The following is a 24,816-nucleotide window of genomic DNA, read 5'->3' as shown; positions in this document are numbered from 1 at the left end:
TTGTCTTTCCCACCAAATGTACCTTCTAACCGTTACTTGAAATGAGTGGAACTGTTACACTGGGAGTTTGTTACTGAATTAAGTTCAGGGCAAAGGATTTTCCATATTTTTTTTACTCCTGGGAGTTGCATTATTTTTGTAAGCAAATGAGAGTGGACTTCTACTGATGACTATGAAATAAAAATTGTGGGTTTGGGGGGAAAAGGAGTGGTTAAAACCTTAAACTTTGTTTACTTTTATTCTGATGAGCACATCTGTTTGTTTCCAGACTAGTTTCAGGTAAGTCCCAGTAATAACATAATCACTTAATCAGTGAGTGCAATTAGCTAATTACAACATAGACATGGCCTTTTAGATTTGGTGCTGCTACATTATTTTTTATATTGATTGACAGGTGGTATAAATTTGGCTTTTGAAAGGTGTGTTCATATTTGTGTGAACAAATAAGATCTACAACACTAGGAGAAATGATAGTTATGTGCTAACTGAAGATTTTTAAGATAGCTTTATTTTCATGTTTATACAACTTGATTTCTTAGACATATAACCAAAATATCATCTATTATCATATTCCAGGATGTATACAAGACAATGAAGCTGTTAAATAAGTAGCTTAATACTTTAGCTATATAGTGTTTCATCATTACCTCAGATATTCAGTTTTCAGAAAGTTCAAAGTGGTACAAGCTGCTAATTTTTTTTAATAGTATATACCTCACCTGTATACAATTATTATTCTTCTGTCGCAGCATTCTAAGATTTTCATCTACCTGTAGTCAGATTCTGTTCTGGAAAGTATTCGTTTTCTTGGTTTCCTAGCTCATGGTTTTTCCCTACTTCATTCTCACTTTGTGTTGTGCTTTTTCCAAAGGAATGTTGATGTTTCAATAGTTCATATGTAGCTGAAGAATGAGAAGAGGAAGAAGCATCTCTGCTTTTCTTTGTTTTCTCTGTGACAGTGTTTGCCAGGTCTAATGTAATGAAGCTGAGTTTGGGTAATAATAGTAAGTCCTATCCTCAATAAAGTGAGCTATAATACAGCCTTTCTTGGTGTCTAAAAAAGTGAAATCTTAAGAGTTAGAGTACTTGTGGGAGGTGGTGAGGCAAATAAATTTGAGCTCTCTTGTTCCTTGCTTTTTATGAATTTCCCATCCCAACTTTGGGCCTTGTAAAATGGCTATATCTTTATTGACCTCAATTTCCTTCTGAAGTTTTTGATTTCCATCAAGCTGAGGGAAAAGACAGTGATGAGGAAGTACTTTTGATTTTTTTCTAAGTTGCTTTCTTTTAATCCTCTAGTCCTCTGAGCACACTTGTATTTAAACTTCTTCAAGCTGCAGACTTTAGTAATCTAATGAGGTATATAAATTCCTTGTTTAACGATGTCACTTTCATTGATAACTTCTTCAATTATTCTGTTGGAGATATTAACAGGAAACAAAATGGTTTACAAATGTGTTTTAATCCAAACTTATAGATGAGAGTGTCATTTTTCACTGGCTACAAAAAAATGCTTGCAAGAAAAAAAAGGAAACAGTTCCTTGTTTTCTTTTCTTTGTATAGCTATATAATGACCTGTGGCGTACTTTAAAATAGGAAAAGAAAAATCTTTATTAGTTTTTAGATCATCCTACACCTGTTTGAGCTCTTAAGAAAGAAATTGGATTCCTGCTTTTAATACAAATGAGTATATAATAAGGCCTAGTATTCAGTGGAAACAAATGTTAATCTTATACTATATAGAAGCTGCAATCTACATGAAAATAAATACATGGCCATAAAAAGTGTGAGATGTGCAAATACGCTGGTAGAAATAAACTACCAGCATTTAGAGTCAGAGAAATCATGAGAGACAGTACAGCAAAATGCTAATAAATGGGAAAGACTTCAATGAGCCTGCGGCGTAAATAATGAGCCAGCTTTGAGAAATAGTTATGGGTGAATTGCCAAAAAAAAAAAAAAAACACGCCCTATTCTAAAGTCCTTAAGAATGGGTACTTTGCCCTTAGTTGTGCATAAGCCCTAATAGCACTTTAGGCACTGAAGATCTCAGTGCTGCTGAATGACAACGTTATAATTGCATACTTCTCAGCTGGATGATGAATCTGAATAAGGAAGTGTTAAGATGACCTGTGATGGGTGTTTGAACCTTAGATTTTAAATTAACTTCCAATTTTATTAAAGCAAAACACTTTAAAAGCAGAACATAAAATCCAAAGTAGATGGCTTGTCCAACGTAGCCAAGGCTTAACAAAAATAATTACATTGGCACTACTTCTAGATGTATGAGACCTTTAATATAGGGTAGGCATGTGGATCATTGTTAGTTTGGGTGCTGTTATTCATCTTTCCATTCCCCTTCCCCTCTAATCAAACTTGTGCTTGAATACATAGGCTGAAACATAGCTTTTTAAATGTGATGTAGACCCTTCTTTCCCAAAATATTGCAATACGCTTAGCTGAAAAGGCTTGGGAGTCTGTCCCACCAAATTTACAGCTGCCAGTGGGTGGTTGTATCTAGTTCCATTGAAAAATCTAGTCATTGTCTTAGGACGTTGGAAAGGACGAATTGTAAGGCTGGACAGCAGTTACCCTCTTCCTTTTCCATTGTGTACAATTTGCATAGAATCACTAAGGTTGGAAAAGACCTCCCAGATCATCTGGTCCAACCATCCCCTTACTACCAATGTGACCCACTCAGCCATGTCCCTAAGCACCAGGTCCAATCTTTCCTTGAACACCGCCAGGGATGGTGACTCCACCACCTCCCTGGACAACCTGTTCCAATGAGTGACTGTGCCCGCGGGGAGAGAGCTGCTGTAGGCGTTGGTTCCAGCCATACCTTCCGTCTGTGTTAAGCCATGGGCGAGTGCTATCTCCCAGAGGAACTGCCTGGGGAAGCCTTGTACTCATCCAGTCTCATGAGAAGCTTGGTGGTCATGTGGTGCTTAGGGATGTGGTTTAGTGGGTAATATTGGTGGCTGGGGGACCATTGGACCAGAAGATCTTGGAGGTCTTTTCCAGCCTTTATGATTCTGTGAGGACCAGGTGCAGATTATCATACATTAGTCTTAATTCCTCGAAGGAATTAAGGCAGGATGAAAGAGAAACTGCTGCTGATCATCCATCTTGTTAGCTTTCCAGCAGTGTGATAACTTGCACAAGCTGCTGTGGGCCAAGGGTCTGTGGGCAGAAGACCTAGTTTTATTTATTTAATTGAAGTATTAAATCACCAATTCGTAAAGGGAATGCTTGGGAAAGACTTCATAAGCACTGACTTTGTTTACTTTATAGCCATTTCCATTAGTTGAGCAGAGGGAGCAGCATCTGTAACTTCAACTTTCTCTTTTTAATGAAGTGTCACTTAGAGTGACATGGAGTGTCAGGATGGAGGTTGGAACGAAGTGACTTGAGTGACAACATGCTGCCAGACACAAATGGTGTACAGCCGAAGAACAGGGAGTAGACTTGTATAATGTGGCCAGGCTTCTACTGCCAATTTGGGAGTGAAGCAAAAACATGCTATTTCTTGAATGTTGAAGGATAGCAGACCTTTTCAGTCTAAAGACAACTGTGTCCACTGTAGCAGAAAATAAGGTCAATCTAGAAATTTTAGTACTGCCATCTAAACCGCTATGCAGTGGCCAATGGTGTTGCTGAAAAGAGTATTGGAATAAAGTAGACATATTGTACTGCTTCTGCTTCCCACTAATGTTGTCCAACAGTTCATAACCTGGGTATTTTCTGAGCTGGAGGAATGCACTTAATTATATTTTTTTTCATTATTTATTTATTTGAATCTATGTAAATTGTACAACTTCGAGTAAAAATGCACACTCTGAAATCTTACCTGGCAAGCAGGGGAATTTATCATTCAAAACAGAATAGCAAACATCTTTAAAACTGTAAATCTGAAGTATACTCTGCAGAAGAAAATGATTTTTCAGTATTCTGATGCAGGTATTGGTGCCAATGAAATACATGACAATAGCAAATAGCGTAACTTGAGATCATTAGATATCCAAAAGCCATTCAGTTAACTTTTATTTAGAAAATGATGAAGAATCTTTGGAAGGTGTGTATCTTTACCCAACGACTGGCTTGAGTGGCTCTCCTCATTTAAACAATAAAGTACATTTAATGAGGGGGATGGATTGGATACTAATGTTTGCAGATGAGAAATTATTTAAGGATTAATTAAATCAGAAAGATTGGGCACTTTAGAGGTGTTAAACAAGCTAAAACAATTACCGTGATAGTAAATTATGTCTATTAGCTCTTCGTAAGGGAGTTCCTTATCTTCATGAAAGCTAAGTTCCCACCTGTAACAGTGACTTTGTACCTAGCAAAGTAGCACAAAGCTTCCATTAGTGTGATGGTTGTCACTTGGCTAAAACAAATGTCCTAGTTTTCATGTCATAGCCTCAATCTAATTTATATTTAATGAAAATGAGGGCTAGAATATAGTCATATTCAACAAATAAAATGCACTAATGCAAACATTTTAAAGGAGATAGCAGACCACCTTCGAGCCTCACTTTTGTCAAGATCCTTTCTTCTGCGGTGGGGTTACAGTAAATGCTAACCTGAAGAATATCGACTTCTGTAAAAAGCTCTGTCACTGGATTAATCAGACCTTGGCTTTGATCCAGCATCAGTCCCTGCCTTCCTGGGGTTTCCTGTAAGGAACTCTTTTGAGGCTAAACTCTTCTCCTGCACTTCCCCAAGTGGCTGCTGGGTGTTTCCTAGGCGTAACTTCCTAAAGTCAGGGACAGCTAACTTGCCTCTTGGCTACTGTGTAGAAAAGTCTGCAAGAGGTTCTGGCTGACCACTGGTCCTGGGTCCTCTATTTGCTCTACTACTTCCACCCTGTGGAAACAAGGGATTGAAGCTAGATGATCTTTAAGGTCCTTTTCAACCCAGGCCATTCTAAGATTCTAGGAAACACAGTGCTTGGTTATCGAGGCTTTCTGAGTTGCAGGAAAGCACTAGCCAGTAAAGACAGATTGGGAAACTGTATTTGGTGGAGGTGCCAGGGTTTTGGTAGCAGGAGTGCTGCAGGGGTGGCATCTGTGAGAAGGGTCCAGGGGCTGCCCTGTCTTGTTCCACAGCTAACAGCTAATTCCAGTTCCTTCCAAAACAGTCCCACAGCAGGACTGTTTGCTTCCCAATACCCGGACCTGTAATTAAATATTTATATTAACTGGCAATAAATTAACTTCTCCTAGTGAAGTCTGTTTTGCCCGCAGCAGTAACTGGTAAGTGATCTCCTTGGTTTTATCTCAGCCCAGGAGCTTTCCCATGCCTGTTTGCCCTGTTTGTTCCCTCCACCCCATCCTCTCTGGCTGAGGGGAAAACGAGCGAGCAGCTGGGTGGGAGTTTGGTTGCTGGCCAGGGCCAACCCACCACAGAAACATGAAGCCTCATCACTACCCGGGGATTAATCACTTTTACCAGCAAGCACAGGGCTGAGGTCATACAAATGCAGTTGTGGCCAGAACATGTTCAAAGTGTTGCCAGGTGTGACAGCACAAAGATGTTCAGGCTGAAGCCATGCTGAAATACCCGCACTCCAAGTTGCAGGTAGGAGAAGGCTTTAGAAGCTTTAAGATTCCAAAATTAACCTGAAACAAAATACACTATCTTTACCTGAAATGATGACAGACTGAGCAGTTGGCAACTTTACTTGGCTAAGGTGAGGTGGAAGCTTTACTCTCAGCTCCTTAAGATGTCCCATACTTGTGTGTGGCAGGGCAGCACGCGATAACATAGCTAGCTGGGCTGCTGCCATCCTTGCAGATGTAACCTTGGTAACGATGCAGTTTAGATGCACTTCCCCACTCCGTGCACAAGGTTGATTTATATGCAAAGGGGAAAGTGTGTGGGGAAAGTTGTGGACTGGAATATGAATAGGAGACAAGTTGATCCAAAATATTTATTCTGTATTCTTAGTTTACCTTTAAGAACGATATTTGTTCTTTTTTGATTTTTTAAGCTTTCTTTAAATGTTTGTCTTCTTTTATTGAATAAAATAAAACCACAGAAACTGTAAACTGTTTGCCTATGCTACCTGTGGATAAGCACCTAACACTTTCTGTGTGCAAATACAGTAAGACTTCTGAGTTTTCTCTTTGTGATGCATTAGACAAGAAAAAAACACCCACTATGCTTCTTGGATAAGTGCATTTGTTCGATTTCCCATAACGTGTTAAGGTTACAAAAATGTGGCTCCCTCTAAACTGTATTTCTTTTCTTAATGATGCTGCAACAAATCACTTAGAGATTGACTGATAATTGGTTTGATCTAGTTTCGTTACTGGAAATATCAATTTGGTGAATTCATGACTTTTAACTAGTAGGAAGAAGGGCATATTTGAGTACTTCCAGTATCTGATTATTTTCATTAGTTATAAATATACGTATATATTTTAAAAATAGTATAATGTCATGTTTTTATGTGCTTATCTGCTTTGCAACAGTGTTTAGGACTTTATAATCAATCCGTCTCTGCTTAGCCCAGGGAGACTGGCCTCAGTCTGGAAAACTCCAGACTTCATAGTTTGAGACTGAGCAATTGATGTGTTGAGATTATACAGCTGTGCTTGTACTGTTTAAGATAAGGTAACTGTGTGGTTTTACATACTTCTACAGGATTAACAAAGACTAATGCCTTATTCATGGTTTATAAGCTACTTCAAGATGTACATAGAGTAAATAATGTGGGGACTTCCATTTAAAAATTTCTTAAATTTCTTTTGAGTGCTCACTCCTTTACGTAATAACAGTTGTTAATGTTCTTCTTCACAAGAGTAGGTGTTAACAGATTTTCCCCCAAATGGGGTTTTGTTCAGCTGTTTTGTCCTAGGAGGTCAATATATCTCCCAATAAATCCAATTCTTGTATGATTAAAGGGTTTAAGTTAGCCATGACTACTGCAAATTGAGTTTAATGTCTTACAGTTGTCTATGGTTTTATAGAACTCAAACATAAAGGGGTGGGGGGGGAAAGGTGTGAAATGCAGGGAAATAATTTTAAATTATTCAGAAGGGAATAATTCAAAATACATTTACACATACTTGTAATTTAAAACTATCACCAATTAACACTTCATCATTAATCAACATGGGGGGGAACAATGCAAGTACTGCCAGTTCAGTGATTTGGCATCAGCTTCACAAAAAGGACTTGTAAAAGAATTACTCAAAATTAATTTTAGTTAATCTTTTTCCAAATCATGTAATTGCTCTTCATCATATTGTATTAATTATTTAACTTCCTTTATTATCCTTTGAAGCATCATCAATGTCAGTTTGAAATTTTTTGGCTTGTTCAAGAAGAACAACTATTTTCTCATGTATTATCAAAATAAAAAGATTGCATCCTGATAATAAAAACCACTGTGATATGTAGCTTTTCAAAAGTGCCTTAAATATTCTGAAACGTAATCATCACAGATATCTAAGGTGATCAGTCATGCTGAACTCTTTGAAGTGTTTTATCTGAGAAATTTCAACCTGTATAGATAAATTACATACTTGGATAGAAGAGAACTTAGTGAAAGCTATTTTGTTATAGAAATAATTCTTGTTAGGGATCTGTGTTTCTATCAGACACAACTACATTTTAAATATTGAGGTATTTATCTACCCATTGCTACAGCTTGGTAATGGGCTCAGATCATCTCAGATCTTGCACATCTGTGAAGAGGCTAATTTTGTGCACCTGCCAAAGACCTTTTCACCAAATAATATTACAACATTTACAACATTTCCATCTATCTTTAAATGGGCAAGTTGCCCTCAAGGAGGGAAGCTTTACGCTGTGTTGGTGCTGGCTTATGGAGCAAGCTGATGGGAAAAGAACATGCTGAACCGTCTAAAATTACAGTGCAGCATCTGGAGACAACCTGAACATCTTGGTCTTCTGGATGGGCTTTTGTCTCCCTGTAGTTGATCCCTACTGTTGTCATTACAGAGACGAAAATAAATAAAAAATAACTGGAACAGGGAAGCATCAGTCATTCCTACAGAGTTACTTCTTGCCTAGCAAACAAATGTCAAGATTGTGCAAGAGTGGTAGTACATTTCTAAACACCTTTTCAAAGGGGAAAGAAATTCCACAAAAACAGCCTACTGCTATTGTAACAAATAGTATTTCTTATATAATGAAATAGTTGGGAAGCTGGCCCTTGGCACTCTTTGAGAAGAGATGGGGAGGTGAACCCCCTTGGGCAGGAATTGCTGAGGCTTAGTCAAGTGTGGTTTTTCAGACTCTATCTTTCTGCCATTTACAACTGCACCTAGATTATATCTTAAAAAGTCTGCAAATAGACGAACCACACTTCTGTGATTCTACTTCTGTGTTTTTTTTTCTTACTTGTATCACTTTTTCCATCTTCTGTGAAACAGTTCTCACAAAAATAGTGTCTGCTCATGCTGAACAGGGAGAAATATGTAGTGTCTTTTAGTGTATCACTTTAAGTGGAAGCTTCTTAAGTTAGGGCAGAAGAATTCTATGGCCAAAAAAAAAAGTGTTTCTAATGGAAAGAACTAACCTCTGGAGAATTAATTTGTAGCTGCTACAGAATTCAGTGCAATTCTGATGGTCATAGGATAATTTCAGTATTCCACATCTGATGCTTTCTCACTTTCTCTTTAATGATTTTGAGACCGCTTGTTATCATTGCTTTAGTTGGCAAAATGTTTGAGAAAATCTTTACCAAGATCAATAGCAAGCCACCTTGTTTTTCTGTTTTGTAGGTAATGACAATACAGTTCTGCCTCCAAGGAGAATGTACACAGTGAATCTTCCTCCTGAGGGTTATGTTGCAGTTACTCAAGATACTAATAGTATTTCAGTTTCTGAAAACTCGGAGGATAGTGCTGACTCTACAGGTAAGTTTGTATGGTTGTTACTGTGATTAATTTTTCTCAGAGAAACTTGCTAGCAAGCCTTACGAAGTAGATCCAAATTGCAACAATTAAGTATTTAAACTCTTGCTGCCAGTGGGTGTCACTGTTTTGCAACATAAGCAAAATTGAGATGTATATTCTTATGGGTTCATTTCCTTTGTTAGTTTGAAGACCAGATTCAGTGCTCGTTTATAACCATACAGTACTGTTGATCTTGCTGAAATAACATAAAGTGTATCTGGAGACTAAGTCTTCAGCTTCTCCCATTCAAGTACCACATGTATATAATGCCTGCTTACAGTCATATTATTTTTAAGAAGAAAGCTAGGTAACATCTGTTTTACTAAGTCATAATGCTGATATTCTGGCGAGTTACCAGAGGCTTACCTCTCCCTGTTGGGAGAAGTTCACTTGATGGGAGGTGATAGGGAATCAATACCAATCCATAAGCTTTGAGAGGTTTTCTGAGGAGAAGTTGTGACCAGATAATTTCAGAACCTGTCAAAGGATAGAAGAGAAGCAGAACAGGATTTGTAGAGGAATAGTCTCTTAAGTGAACTTCAATAAGAAACATGGTTTTCTGAATGTTATTGCTGCAATTAAAGTGATTCCATCTGTCTTAGAAAGAAGTGCTAAGCTTACATAAGACAGATCCATTTTGTTGTTTTAAATTGCTATGTTTCTATGGATGTGTTTGTTCAAAATTGTGTATCACTGTCATTTGCTATGATATTATTAACAGCTACTAGGAGCAGTCCACAGCAAAGTAAACATCTAGGTAAGCCTGCTGAAGTAAAACATTTAATAAATAGTAGTTTACCAAATACTGCTTATTTCAACTTGGAAACTGACTAAGGAAAACCTGAGACTCAACCTGCAAATATAGAAAGGCAAGTGTGCCTTGCCTTTTGAAAACAGTACCCACATGGCTGAATTTTCATCTCAAAAATTGGGTCTGTACTCTATTCAGAGCTCTGTTCATGATATAGGCTGTGGTTAATATCCTGTTTGTTATACGTGGGTAGGCATCTCACCTTTGTGTGGGGAAACATGCCATGAAGGGAGCCTGATACGTACTTGAATCTGCATACGAGGGTAGTGCAACAGAGTCAATGTACTGCATGACTGGTGGCACACTGAATGTTCTTTCTCACTGTGAAATTAAGAGATGTTTTGTCTTGGATTAGGGAAGAAATAACTTTATCAGAGTAATATAACAGTACATCTTGATACTATCAGGATTAAGGTAAGGAAGGTATTTCAGTGCACAACTTGCAAGTTTTGCTTTTCCCATTGTAAGATAGGATTCACACTCAGTCCAGATTCTATTCCTAAATTATCCTTACATTTTAATTATGTAGTTATCTTTGGACAATTCATTGGGTTCTACAGCATTTCAGGTTTAAGATGCTGCTTATTCTGATATTAAAGCAGTCTTTTTCTTCCTCCATGTTGTATAATCTCTGCTTAATCTTTGTGATTTCCTTTCAGACATCAGAGGAACGCTTCCCTTCTTCTGTGTTTGGCAAATGAATACATTAAGTCTCGTAATACTTTGCTGGTAAATAGCCCTGTAACATTCACTTTTATATGGGGACCTGAATGACTTCTAAATACAACTTTAGAGCCCAACCCTCTCAACACTTCTACAACTGAGATATACCCTTATCTTAGGATATACTGATACTTAAGGTATCGGTACAGAATTTTTGTGGTAGAGTTACTCAGCTACTGTTTAAAATCTTGAAATAAATCAATATATGGTGCATGTTAGATGGTCATATATTGCATAGCAGTAAAGCAGAATAGAATTTAGGGTTGCATTATATGTCCCTTCTTAGGGCCATATAAGTATTTGTCTAGTTTTACAATGGATATGTTATTGAACAGTGGCTTTACTTGCTCTTTGTTGGCTTTAATCTTTTTTTTTACTCTAGCATTGAGAACAAACAAACAAAAAATACTATTCAACCACCATGGCAGTTAAGTAGTGCTCTGGTGTCACTTAGTGACAGTACTGAGCTGGATGGTGATCTCTTACAGCTGATCCCAGTTCATTCAGTAAGAGTAGGTTTTGAACTTAAGGTTCTGCTTTAACAATTAACAAACACATGTAATTTTGGGAGACACATTTTTGGGCTGATTTGCTATTTGACTTTATAGGTTATCATGGAATCAAGAAAAAAATAAGTTTGAAGTGTTGTTTAGGCTTTTTATGTTCTCTTTGCAAGGTAAGCTTGGCTATAAATGTCATTCTTGCCAGGCATTTTCCTAATCTGTTCTTTAAAAACCTCCAGGAAGAAAGATCGTCTTACCAGCATTTTTCCATTTGCTCTCGTGTTTCACTGTCCTTTTATATGTGCTAAATCTTGCTGCAGTTGAAGACACGTATTTGTTCTATCTGAATATGGATTACAGAATTAGACATTTGTGCTAATCCTGCAGAGTTGAAGAACAAGGTTAATTTTACTCATGTATTTGTGTCTTATTGTATGGAATTTAAGGATATACATAAAAATGAGACAAAGGCTGCAAGTTCAGGCAATGCTTATAAAATATGGAAAAAATCATGCCATGTATTATTTAGTTTCCTCGTCTAGATTTGGTTGTATACCAGAATAGTTGGAAATACATCAAAATGTGATGTGATGCCCACAGGAAAGCAGAAAAGCGTTACAGTTCAACCTCTAGTATGTGTGTAATGGTAAAAGCTCAGAGGTCTTACTACCTAAGCAGTGTTGCCTTTCTCGAAGATACTGTGTTATTGAGTTTCCTGTTTGACTCCTCAGTTTAGGAATAAATAAATTAAACAAAAAACTTTCAAATATCCATCCATTGATACTAGATATGCATATGAGCGAGTATCTAGGGACTGATTCTGAGGTCAGAATCTATGTGGATTTCAAAAACATAACAAAATCCCTCACACACCCAAGTGGATCAGTCAAAATGTGACAATGATAAATGTCAAATGTGTGCCTTCAGTCTATGTTCATTTAACTCAGTCAAGGTTAAGCCTTTGAGAGGCTGTGCTTTTTTAAATTTCTTCAAGTGCACATCTGTTTACTACAGATTGTGGTGCAGCTAGTGCCTTTCTAGCCTTTTTTAGCTTTTGGACCTAGAAGTAAGGGAAATAAATTTTGTGGAAATTCTCGTTTATTGAACCTGCTTATCTGAAAGTTATTTTCTATCTCATGAAAATACTCTGACCTTATTTTGGGATTAAAATTTTGACAGGACAAGAGGCAGTGGTCACAAAATGAGAAACAGGAGGTTCCATCTGGACATCAGGAAGCACTTCTGTACTGTGCAGGTGACGGAGCACCGGCACAGGTTGCCCAGAGAAGTTGTGCAGTCTCTTCCTTGGAGATCTTCAAAAGCTGCCTGGACATGGTCCTGGGCACCCTGCTCTGGGTGGCCCTGCTTGAGCAGGGGTTGGACCAGATGCCTCCAGAGGTCCCTCCTAACCTCAGCCATTCTGTGAACTTAGTTACATATCAGTGCAGATTTGATGCATGACTTTTTCTATAAACTAAGAAAACTAAATTTGTGTCTATCTAAATTAGTATAACAAGATTATCAGGAGGAATAGATGCGCCATAGCAGTTATTTCACTGCATTAAATTCATCCATGGAAAAATGAAATAGTCACTACACTAATTTATCTGTGACATGTTTTTGAGTTATTAAAAATTGAAGTTAATTACATTTATAAATTAATTTCTTGTCAGCTATAAAATAAATTTGTATTTGTCCATTCTTCTTCTTAAGCTTGTAGCTATTTTATGGTTGGTCTTGTCATAATGAAACGAATCTTGTCCAGACTTTCTTCTTAAGAAGAAAAACAAAAAAGTTGGTCTTTGTGCATATTTCAGTATGTCTTTCTCTGTCTGCCTCTGCATGTTGTTTTTAGCATTTCAAATACTTTTCCCTATTGTGTCAAATAAGTTAATTGTGACCAGTTATGCCCCTGACCTTATGCAACTACCTTGTAATACATACATAAATGACCCAACAGAGTTGGGTTTTAGAGTTGTGTGAGGTGTCTTGGCTTCTTTGTGTAATTTCGAAGAGGTGGGGAGGGAGGGAAATAAAGTTTTAGGTTTACTTCCTTTGTATAAGCTGGTGGTTGATGAACGTCTCTTAATGATAAGAAAAATCTAACACCGTTTGGTCTTTCAAGAAAATAGTGAAAGTAAAATTTACCCTATGTTCATGGGACAATAAATCAGACCGTGTTTTCTATTATTTTAAGAACTTCCTTGACTTGATTATTTTGTAGGATTTGAGTCACTATGATGGTGTGGTTAGGTCAACCTCCTGTTGATAGAATTGAATTAGATAGTAAAGAGAGGAAATAATATAGAGAACTTACTTTCTTTTTCAAAGGTTTTTGTATTTGCTTTGGTACATATTAATGCATTGCCAACTTCGTTTTAGTGATAGACTTTATACTTTTGACAGGGGCATAAAAATATGTGATTTTGAGCTATAAATAAATATCAAATTCTGGTCATGAAGTCAATATTTTCATAGCTTAAAGCTCTTTAATTTTGATCTCTGCTTCTATTTATTTTTATCTTTTTATTGAGAAGTATTTTTTCAGGAGTAGTCCCTTAAATACGCACCACGTTTTAAAGGATGCTCTCAAAATAAGGAGAATCCAGGAGACTTTAATTATGTATTCATTAACTTACTCCAAAGCAGTAGCTTAGTTTTGATTTGTTTTGCTTAGTTTGTTTTATAAGATAAAGCTAAACTGTGGAGTTCTTGCTATTTATTTTAAGACAGGTGAAACAATAGAAATATTATATCTTCCATTAAAATGCGAATGCTAAAAGTGTAGCCGTGTTCCTTCTAAAAGATAACTGTTTGATTTCTCCAGCAACATTTCTTCCTGAACATTCTAATACAAGCTAAGATAATAGGATATAACATAAAATAATTTTATTGTGCACAAAGCACTGGGCTGGAATATAATTTCTCTATGAAGTGTTTTAATATTAAATCGATATTTTTATAGAGAGTCCCAAAGTGGTATTTGGTGTTTCTTAGATTCATGGCAGAGCAAATTCTTGACCCAGAGACTGTGGAAAATAAAGACAGTATGTAACAGTTCAGGAATATGCAAAAGTCAAGGGCACGTGAAAGAATAGAGGATGCAAAGAGTCATGTTCTTTAGAGTAATTTTTTATTTTTAATTTCATAACCCCTTTTTGTTCTTGTCAAGTCTCAACTATTTTTCCTTCATATTCTTGAACTGCAGTGCAGTATTCATCTGATGATATCCTGTTGTTTTATATCTTGATAATAACCTACCCAGTTTTTATCTTGATGATAACCTACCCAGTTTTACTGAAACCTTTTACATAGACAAAAGGAGCGAGACCTAACTGCTTTGTCCTACCTCCTAATGGGTGCATTATGAGCTAGTGTTTTAGCTACAGAGTCCAGCTCAGATACTCCATTGCCAAGCTGTAAAGAAGTCAAGTTAGAGAAATGGAAGCAAGCAACCCATTTTCTTCTACCTTTTGAAAGCTGACAGGTCTGAAATAATGTGGAAGGTACTTCTCTGATACGTATCCTCACCTCCTTAAAAGTATTTGTTGGCCCAGGGCAGTGTGATTGTATGTGAGAGATGCATACAAGTCAGTTGTTAATGCAGCTGACCTTTGGACTTCTGATCTTTGTTATTTATTTCTTTCAATTAGTGCTGCTGCAGTAAGAGGTTTAAACCGAGGCGATGAACTTAAGAGATCTCTCTCACAAGTCAATTAAGGTATTTGAACATAGGCGCAAGATGCATCCCAGGAAATTGCTAGCCGTGTGCATGAGGGATAGTGGCTTTGGAGGGATCCTTAGCAAACCTTCTAAAAACTACTGCATTTCCAAGTGTGGTTCTGCTGGCAAAAATGTTTGAACTTACTGATCAGCAAAAGACAAATTTCTGTACTGTCTTCAGATTCACTTAAGGTTTAAGGCAGTCATTTTAGGAAGGCTTAATACTACTTAAGCCTCTATTTGTTGTTAAGGAGATGCTAGTTGGAATCGTGTGTTGACTACTTACATTCTTGGCAGGTGGTTGGAAATCTGATGCATTACAGAACTGATGTACTCAGCACACCAAGGGAACAATATGTTTTAAGGCTAAGGCTGCCAGTGAACCTGTTCAGTGGTAGGTAGCACCACTTGTGAAATAGAAAGTTACAAAAAGATTCATAATGCATGAAACCAGAGGGATCATTAGACCAAGTAATTTAATCCTCTGTACCTCCTAGAGAGGTCTTATACAAAGCTCAGCAGCTTTTTTGCAACAATAAATAAATACCATGTGCATTTCAAAGATGTCATAAGGCTCCACTACTTTCTGCTCATTTGTTCCAATAGTTAATTGGCCTCACTCTATCTTAAAATAAGTAAATAAATGAAAAATGCTTTGTTCTTCCTTTTTCCATTGGAGTAAAGAGCCTTTTTTAAACAGTGTTTTCTTCCTACAAAGAAGCACCGTAATGAAGTCACCCATCAATCTTTTTGATTTGATAAAACATTCACTTATCGTGTGTTGCTCTAAGATACTTACTTCAATCCTCAAGTTATTTTTGTAGCTCTTTTCTGTATCTCCTTTTTCACAACATCCTCTTTAAAATATGAACTCAGTATTGCTTGAAATATTTTTGGTTTCTACAAGGCCATGTGTTGAAATAAAATAGTCTTTGTATTTCTACCCACTACTGTCTCTTTATATATATAAAAATAAATATGCCTAGAAATTGTATTAATGTTTTTCTGCCACAGCACTGCACCAAGACTTCGTGGTATTTGAGATATTGATACCCTGGCCATTTTAGTGTTAGGTCAGAGGTTGGACTCGGTGATCTTGGAGGTCTCTTACAACCTAGCTGATTCTGTGATTGTGTTATTCCAGAAGTCAGTCTCTTGGATAATGTTTCTGATAAACAGCTGCATTGAACTGTGGTTAAAATGTGTGGGTTAGCATTTGTTTGTTAAGGACTATATTACCAAGTACTACTTATGTATCATTTCCCTATTCTCATTGCTTTTTTTATCAACAGTAATTTTAATGTTAATTACTGATGAAGATGCCAAGTAGCTGCAAGCTTCCTGCCAGTCCCTGCAGAACCAAGCTTTGATTACAATTTTACATTGGCAGCTATTTTTTTAAGCAGTCTCAAACTGTATCTCTGTGCTATGAATTCATAGGCAGTATGTATTGATAAGGAAAGGGCATCCAAATCTGTAAGTATTTGTATTTTCTTTATATGTTAATAGCTCACCTCTTACAGTTGTCATTCTAGGAGTCATACCACATGACTTGAACATGTCCCAGCATCTCAGTTTCAACATCCCAATAACAGCAGATTTCCCAGAGTTGTCATTGAAGAAACTAATACTGTATCAATTTAAAATAATAATAATTGAAAGAAATAACAGTAGAAGACAGTTAAGAAATTACATTAAAAAATCCCTGCACTTCTAAATGCTGATCAATCCATTCATGCTTACAGTTATCTTGGTGTTAAAAATATATCTTGTCTTTGTAGTATGTCTCAAGTATAAATAGTAATGTTTAACAGTACTCAGCAATGACTGCTATTACCAATTTTATATGATTACAATGATATACCAATGATTACAGTTCGGGAAAGAACTTGGAATAAACTCCACTTATCTTGAAGTCTAAGAAATTTAAGCACACATGCAATTGCTTTTCTGAATCTGGTTTTTGATCTATGACTAAAAGCTGTACTTAGGTTGGCTGGTACGATGGTCCTAGATTGACTGGCCTGACTGTGGCAGCTCCCTGTGTTCTGAGTATTCAAAGTGTTTAACAAAACATTTTGAGGGAACTGTGGAAATTTGGAAGTGCGGATACTACATTTGTAAACAAAGTAATAAAATTTCTTCCTTCCAGACTTGTTCCATTAAATAATAAATCCACCAGCTAACTAGTTAAGGAATACTTGCAGATAAAAATAACATCTAATTTAGGGCTTCATTAAATAAGTCCAAATAACATATGTAAATTAAATGCTCTCAAGTACGACTCTTAACTTAGTATTATGATCAGTGTTTTTGAAGCACAGATTCACTTATTATATTTCAAATGATAGCATTAATAAGTGAATATGATTTATAAGCAGATGTCCTGACTTTTTTCTACAATTTGCTGGGGGGAAAAAAAATGATTTCAGCTATTTCTAAAACTGTACTGCTATAATGTTTGTTTCTGTCTTCCTTTCCTCAGACCATGGGTCTTTTCCCTTCTAGAAAGGAAAGATAGAATAAAGGACTTGTAGGTTGATAACCTAATGTGGAAGAGTTACTGTTTGGAAGAGTGTTTTTCAATAAATTGGCAAGGGAAAAACAGTGATGTTATGATTCTGTACTAGGAGGCAGGTTAATTTTTTTTTAATTTCTATTAATGTTTGATGTCCTAATTGCCCTAGTTAATTTTGGATGTTCTGGTTTTAATTCTCTGCCAGTTTAGATGTCACTGTTTATCACTAAACCAATGTCTTCATGCATGACAAAGTTATAGGTCATAGAGTCCTGTAGGTCAGTTCTGTCCTTACAGAAATCAATGCATGGCTCACCGTTTGTGAAAGGCAGATTTTCCTGAGCTGTGGACCACTTCAAGCATTCTCGTGTTTGCTGTCCTTCGAAAGCAAGCTGTAACAATAATGACACTCTGTTGAGGCTGTTAAGAACATTATGGAAAAGCTTATATTGATGTTTATAGATTAATCAATAACTTGAAAGGGGAGATGTCTGTGAGGCTAAGTAACTTTTTTCTCTCAGCCAGTTTGTTCTTCAGCTTAAGCGTACTTGACATTTTGGAACTAGTTACAGCAAAAGATGCAACAAACAAGTAGAGATGGGTTCAGAGATATCTGAGATACCTGAACAGCCTGTACTTCAGATTTTTTTTCCCAAAAAAAGTTCTGTCTGTAGATCTTACATTTGTTGATAGATGCAATGACATTCCTAACAGTTAAAATTACTGCAGGTAATTCTGAAATTGATAAAATTAAAAAAGCATGTGGTTTTTTTCAGATTTCAGATAAAATATATAATTGCTGTGTTAAGCTTATTAAAAAAAAAAGTAAATGTAGATCCAGTGGTTCGTATTTACAGTTACCAGTTGAGTTATGTCATTGGAATTAAACTGCAGGGTTAAGAAAGATTTAAATCAAGTTCTCTAATGATGTTTTGGGGGAAAAAAATCCCTAGTTCTATCTGAACATGAGGCTTCCTTTTTAACGTAGTACCTGATTTAAGTATCTTCCAGAATTCTAATTATATATATGCTTGAAGGTCAATGCTTGCTTATGTACCATGCTGCAAAAGCTAGGTGACTAGTGTGACTGCTTTAGGGGTAGCTTTTTTTTAGTGTGCTACATGTGACGTTATAAACACTTGAGGTGAATGTAGCTTGGACAGTCACTTTCAGAAAACATCCCCAGGATACCGGTATCTTGTAGTAGTATTACAAGCAATTTGTGATCTGTCAAGCAGCCAGACAGAATCTAGTAATCATGTCTCTTGATTTCACAACAAACAAGTCTGCACCTCCTGAAGGTGAGCATGAAATTCACTGCTGCCCACTGAAATTTTTTAAACACAGGATTGGGCTATCAATCTAAACTATAACTATGAATCATGCAGTTAAGGTTTACATAAAATACACAAACCAGTCACTTTTAACTTTCCCTGTCTATAACTATTTACATCTTCTAAATGCCAATATATCCACAAACATACGGGTTTATTACAGAACTTATGCATTATGGTATGGATTAGAAGTTGTTTAATGTCGCTGAAGTCTTCAGTAGTTCTGTGTAGATAGATGCTGTTAGACAGCCCATTAAAAAAAAAAACACTCTGGAAGTTGTCATTAGAAGTCTAATGGCAAAGATTTTTGTCCCAGAGCTTTAGTGGAAATTTGTGATGCTAGGGAAGGCTGAAAATGTATTGAGGAAAAACAAAGATTGTAGTAATGTGATATACTGATAATGATTTACTGTAGCCATGGCTGCATGTTAATGGTTTAGTTAATATGATCTTTGATAGTTCTGTAACTGTAGGTGAATATACCTGTGGAATCACAGAATGGTTTGGGTTGGAAGGGACCTTAAAAATCACCTAGTTCCAACCCCCCTGCTATGGTCAGGGACACCTCCCACCAGACCAGGTTGCTCAAAGCCCCATCCAGCCTGGCCTTGAACACTTCCAGGGATGGGGCATCCGCAGCTTCTCTGGGCAACTTGTGCCAGTGCCTCACAGCCCTCTGAGTGAAGAATTTCTTCCTTATATCTAACCGAAATCTCCCCTCTTTTAGTTTAAAAGCATTACCCCCATCCAATCACTCCACTCCCTGAAAGAGTCCCTCTTCTGCTTTCCTGTAGGCCCCCTTTAGGTACTGGAAGGCTGCTGTAAGGTCTTCCTGGAACCTTCTCTTCTCCAGGGTGAACAACCCCAACTCTCAGCTTGTCTTCGTAGAAGGGGTGCTCCAACCCTCTGATCGTATTTGTGACCCTCCTCTGGACCCACTTTTAACAGTTCCATGTCCTTCTTGTGCTGTGGGAGCCCCAGAGCTGAACGCAGTACTCCAGGTTGGGTCTCAGGAGAGAGCTGTAATTAATTCATTTTGTGCATACTTTTGAGAAAGCCTTAAGTACCTGAATGACAAAAAGGTACCTTTGAAAGGAGATCTTAGTGCTGTGTGTTTCCATAGTGCAGAAAACAAGGTACCCCTGATCTTGGTGTATGTCTTTACGTTTCAACAGAGGAAAAACACTTGATGGAACCCCAAGGAAAAGCTTGTGCTTAAGCAGAATAAGAATTGATGAACAAGTGCATTTTATTGAGACCTGTTTACTCTGCTTGTTACCTTCGCTGTCTGTGGTATACTTGCCCTTCGTCGTTTCTTTGTTTCTTATTTCGCCCTCCATGATACAATCAGGGTCTCAGACTGAATCTCTTGTTTACAAGTCTGTAATTTGATTAAAGTAGCTTCAGCTAATCAGCTGGCAGTATGTGAAGCGGAGAAAATTAGGGCCCTTATCTCTGTGGCATTTTTTCTTGCTTTTTGTTTGATTTTAGATGACAGTGATTTCAAACATTTATGATGAGCATCCCCTCCTCTGATAGATAAGCATCACTGAATCAAGAGGCATGGTGGCCTTCTATTTTTTTTTTACCTTTCCAGACTGCGTTCCTTTAGCTTCCCGTACTGCTTTTCTGTTCTTGCCCCCAACCCACTCAGTCACTTCTCCCCCCAGCTGGAGTGTGCTCCTCCTTTTCCCCTCCTTGCTTCCAGCCATGTTGCAGGCTCCATGTTGTCGTACTGAGGCAACTGGTAAGAAACAGGAGAGAGAGAGAACAGGCCACCACCACGATTCCTAGATCCAAGCAAAAAGTCAGCATGGTTACAATTGCTGCCTCACTTGAGCAGACCCCCAGCACTTCAGAAACGTGACACAGCTTGACTACTTCCACCTCCTTGTTTCGTAATGAACACACAATCGAGACCTAAGCTTTTGTAAATTGTCATGGAGCAGCAGGGTAAAGTCAGTAGGGTACTGGCTTAGGGGGAAAAGGCATGTCAGTAAATTTACAGATTTATCTGTGTCTCTGACTGCTCAAGTGCTTCATCATTCTGTATCTCACTTCATCACCTGTGAAAGCAGGAGATTTGACTGTTTTGTAAATTTTGGAGAGGGTGTTGGTTACCATTAATGTACGTGGCATTTTCCTTTTGACTGCCTATAGTTGGTGAATGTAAAATGGGGACTGCTTCTGCTCTGCCGTAGCTTGTGAACCTGTTAGTATTGAACCAAAGCAACACATTGATGTCCTACATGTTAAAACCCAAACATCTGCTGACAGACAACGCACTTGTGAATACTAAGCAGAAGAACATGACCCTGCCTCATCCTCTCACTGTTAGTGCTCATGTTGCTTTTTGTGTCTAACCTGACTTGTTTCAATGTTGTGTTTTCAATTCTCACAAATTTTTAAGGTAGGGGGTGGACGCAAGAAGAAAGTGGTTTGAATGCAGAATTTCTATTGTTATATGCTATCACGCTGTTTAAATACTCTGGACACCATAAAAGCAGAGCAAAAAGCTTGGTTCTAACATGAAGGGGGAAATGAAGACAGCAGGAAAAAGAATGTGTGCATAGTAATAACCGTGGCTCTTCTAGTACATAACAGCTTTATGTAAGTATTTTGTATAATGTACAGAAAATGCTGCTGATAGAGTTCTTGTGGTAGTGCTTCTGCCTCGTGTTGGAAGCCAGAAACAAGCCTACCCAATGATTTCATTTTATCACTGTTCTGTTATAGCAGCTGTTGTAATTTATGGCAGTTTGTAGGCTTACAGCCATGCATTGAAATAGATTTCAGTAGCATGTCTCCATTCAGCCTCCACTTGGGAAATTTCCCAATCTCATATCCTTTGCCTTTGGTTACTGTTCTTTACAAAATTTACAGGTTTCAGTCTTTTTAATGTACTTAACAACCCTCTGTACAATTGTAACCTGTATCAAGGAAGCTTTGAAAATTGCCCTCCATCTTGTCTTCCCAGTATTTTTGTTAAATAATTCTGTTTGCTAGTTTCATGCTATCTTCCTTCAATCTTAGCCCTGCAAGTGGAAACTGGTTCGTATTTGGAGCATGCCCTGATAGTAACTTGCACTCTGCAAAGCCTTCTGGGGAAATGTATAGTAGACTAATGGAAATAAAGAAAATCCCATACTTCACTCTAGATTCGTGATTGCTCAGTATTACAGGATACGCATTGCATGTGCTACAGGTCAGTCTCACTCACCTTCTCACTTCCTAGGGATCTGTGGGGAGCTGAAAAAATTGAAGTTATGTTGATACAGCGAAAGTCAGAAATACTGGCACACAAATTTATTGCTGTAATCTATCCAAAATGCACTACCAGGAATATAAGTGCATTCCAGGGATCCCCAGTAGCTTTGGACAGCATGTTCTGGCTGACCAAAGCTACTGCAGTTTTTCATATTGCTACCAAAATGGTGTATTCCTTTGCTGGATCTGCGCACCATTAGTTTCTTTTCATTTCCAGGCTGCTTTTGGCAGCCACTGCACAAGCTGGCTTTGGGGCAAATTTGCAGTCTCTTCTGATGAAGAGCGGATCTCTTCAACAGCTGAATCTCTGGTTTGCAGTACTGGATGATTTGTAGCTGGCCGATGATGCTCTACCTCAAACTCCTCTGCGTGAAATCTGGGTGTTCACAGATTTTCAGCTGGGGTAACCAGCGCGGCTGTGCTGGTGTGAGCAAATCTGCCAGCTTACAGTAGCTGAACACTGGGTGGCTGTAGTGGGGATCATCACCTCCACTGACCCATGGACCACTGCCAGCATCTGACACTTCCCTTCTTTTCTTGAGGCAGATACAATAGTCTTGAGCCTCCAGCCTTAGCCTAGTTGATGTAATGATAGGTGAAATTGTGTGAATTCATACATGTTCTGCTTGCTCCTGTACTTTTTCATAAGAAATGAGTTACTGTACTGTCTCAGAGCTATTTATTTCTGGGTGGGTTGATGACATTTGCCAAGGACTTCTCTATATCTCACCCTACAAACTGTTTCTCTGCCTCTTTCTGCTGAGGGAGAAGGAGAGAACTCAGAACTTGTTCTACAGGACTATTTTTGCTTCTTTAGCCTGATGATACCAGTCTTCCACCAACCTAATTTAATAAGCACAAAAAAAAAGTTGCTTTTTTATAAGGGATTATTTAAAACCAGTATTTATAAATGTTAGCTGTTAATTTGTACCACTTAGACACGTTAAACATCGAGAGAATGCAATATAAGCTTAATTCACTGATAAGTCCAACTTTAAGGTGTGTAGAGCAGGATGAAAAATGCAGTGTGACATAAAATCCTGACTGGTACCAACACATTCTGTCAATTCAGGTTTGTTTAGTACACGAGTCTTAGTGGGTGATGTGGTGGTGTGATTTTGGAACCTGGATAAAGGTGCAAACAGAGCACTGCACCAGGTATTAGCACTCTTGCACAGCTTGCCACAAAAAAAAAAAGATTGCTTTGTTTTTCACTGGCAAATATCAGTTGCACTGTCACAATGCCAGATATAAAATTAGATAAAATCTTTATTTTGGTAATGTGAACAATAGACTAGATGCAATAATCTTAAGTAAAATGTAAGTAAAATGAAACTAATGATTGCAACACCTCAAGGAGAACCTAGGAAACATCTAATAAAAAACACCCTTCCTTAATACATGATAAGCCTAATTCCTTTTACACTGCTGTCTTAAATACAACTTAGATATCCAAGTACTTATCTAAGTACTTGCTTATCTGGATGGCTTAGGCTCACAGTGTTTTCACAGACCATTCCAGTATGTTTATGTTTTTAATGTGCTCTCAGTTCCATCAGTATTTCAGCATTTCCTGAGTATTTACAAAGGGAAACATCTTTTCTCAGCCTGGACAGATAAATAGTTCATCTTATTTTTTGGTCATTATCTTCTAAACCTTTACCTTTAGAGAGAACGTGGCAATGGTTTTTGCAGAATGCTTTATCATCCTGATTATAAAACAATATGTAAGTAAATGATTTGCAAAAATGACAAAGGCATGCATCTGTAAAGTTGATAGAAAAAGGATTTGCTGTGAAACTTTATGAAAAGTGACTAGCATTAAATATAGGGACATCTGTATTAACTCAGCTAGTATTTTAAAGAAAATGGTGAATAATGTGAAAACCTCTCAAGTAGCTCTTAGTGCTCAAGTGTAGCAACTGTATATTGACTAAAAGATGAAAAGAACTAGGAAGATCTGCAAAGATACTTTAGCTCTACTAACTAGTAAATCTGGGTCAAGTTTCCTGTTAAGTCCTTTATTTGTCTGGTTTCAGTCTTAGCTGTTACCTTGGGTCTTTGTGTCTCTCTCCATTGTCTATATAGATACTGACACAGTGAGCCCAAACATCTTTGGGTGCTGTTTTAATAAATAATTGTATTGGATTTAAAGACAAGGTAGCTTAATTGAGTGTGTACCCTAATTAAGAGTCATTCCCAGGGAACGAATGCTCAGATCAATGCACTTTTCATATCACAAGCAATACACATATCACAAACAATATATTATAAAGTAATAAAACATCTGCTATGGCAGCCCAAACACACAAAGACAGGAGCAAAAGTATGTGTACAGGAACATGGTTGAACTTGACTGTGTTGATACATCAGCACAGAGAGACAGCAGCTGCTGTGGGGTACTGGGCTGGTCTCTGTGTAGTTTCCTACCCTGGACTGATAGACTTGTTCCCTTTGTTTCCTACCCTGGACAGATTTGTGCAGGGACCTGGCTTTATTCCTTCACTGAAGCCCACCAGAATGCCCTACTAGACTGCTCATATAATCAGCAAAGGAGCAAGGCATCTAATGGCATTACAACAAGTGATAAGTCTAGCTAGGATCAGGCTTATTTGGAAAAGCTTGTTTCTTTTTCTGTGACCACAGAAGGGGGAGGGAATGTAGTGGTAGCTTGCACATCTCAGTTAAATACTGTAGCTGTACTGTAGCACTTTTACTGAAAAGAGCGTAACGTCCATCGTTCCTCATGTTCTGCCAGAGGAGAGAATTGGTTGGTTCTGTTTTCAAGTACTTCACTTGGTATATAGTTGAACAGCATAGAGGAGAGGAACGTTACTTTGTGCATCTTACAGCTCCTTAAGAATTGGCAGTACATAGCCATAGGCTTTAAGACCTGAAGTAATAAAACAGTGATACAGCTCATCCCTTTTTATCTGACGTTTATCTCCACTAGTCAGTCACTTTTTGTTGAGCTGTTAAAAAAAAAAAAAAATCTGCTGTCTCT

At 37.6% G+C, this 24,816-nt stretch overlaps 1 protein-coding gene and 1 long non-coding RNA gene across 4 annotated transcripts in view; one reads left to right on the top strand and one right to left on the bottom strand.

Moving 5' to 3' along the window:
• The window catches only part of ERICH1 (glutamate rich 1), a 100,747-nt gene that overhangs the window by 21,718 nt on the left and 54,213 nt on the right, over positions 1-24,816 (top strand). For all 3 annotated transcript variants that reach the window (XR_005818296.1, XR_005818297.1, XM_040552008.1), the window contains exon 3: positions 8,760-8,894. Coding sequence is in view for 1 of the 3 variants with exons in the window: in XM_040552008.1 (XP_040407942.1) it covers positions 8,760-8,894 (135 nt within the window). In the remaining 2 variants the exon portion in view is untranslated. The remainder of the gene's footprint in view (positions 1-8,759; positions 8,895-24,816) is intronic.
• On the bottom strand, positions 12,094-23,366 carry LOC121067459. Its single transcript, XR_005818298.1, has 3 exons — positions 18,203-23,366; positions 17,528-17,631; positions 12,094-16,323 (listed from the first exon to the last, which is right to left on the bottom strand). It is a non-coding gene; the product is annotated as an uncharacterized LOC121067459 (long non-coding RNA).

This window comes from Cygnus olor, chromosome 3, assembly GCF_009769625.2.
Source record: "Cygnus olor isolate bCygOlo1 chromosome 3, bCygOlo1.pri.v2, whole genome shotgun sequence".
Classification (NCBI taxonomy): Eukaryota; Metazoa; Chordata; class Aves; order Anseriformes; family Anatidae; genus Cygnus; species Cygnus olor.
This window is presented reverse-complemented; position numbering and strand designations above follow the sequence as displayed.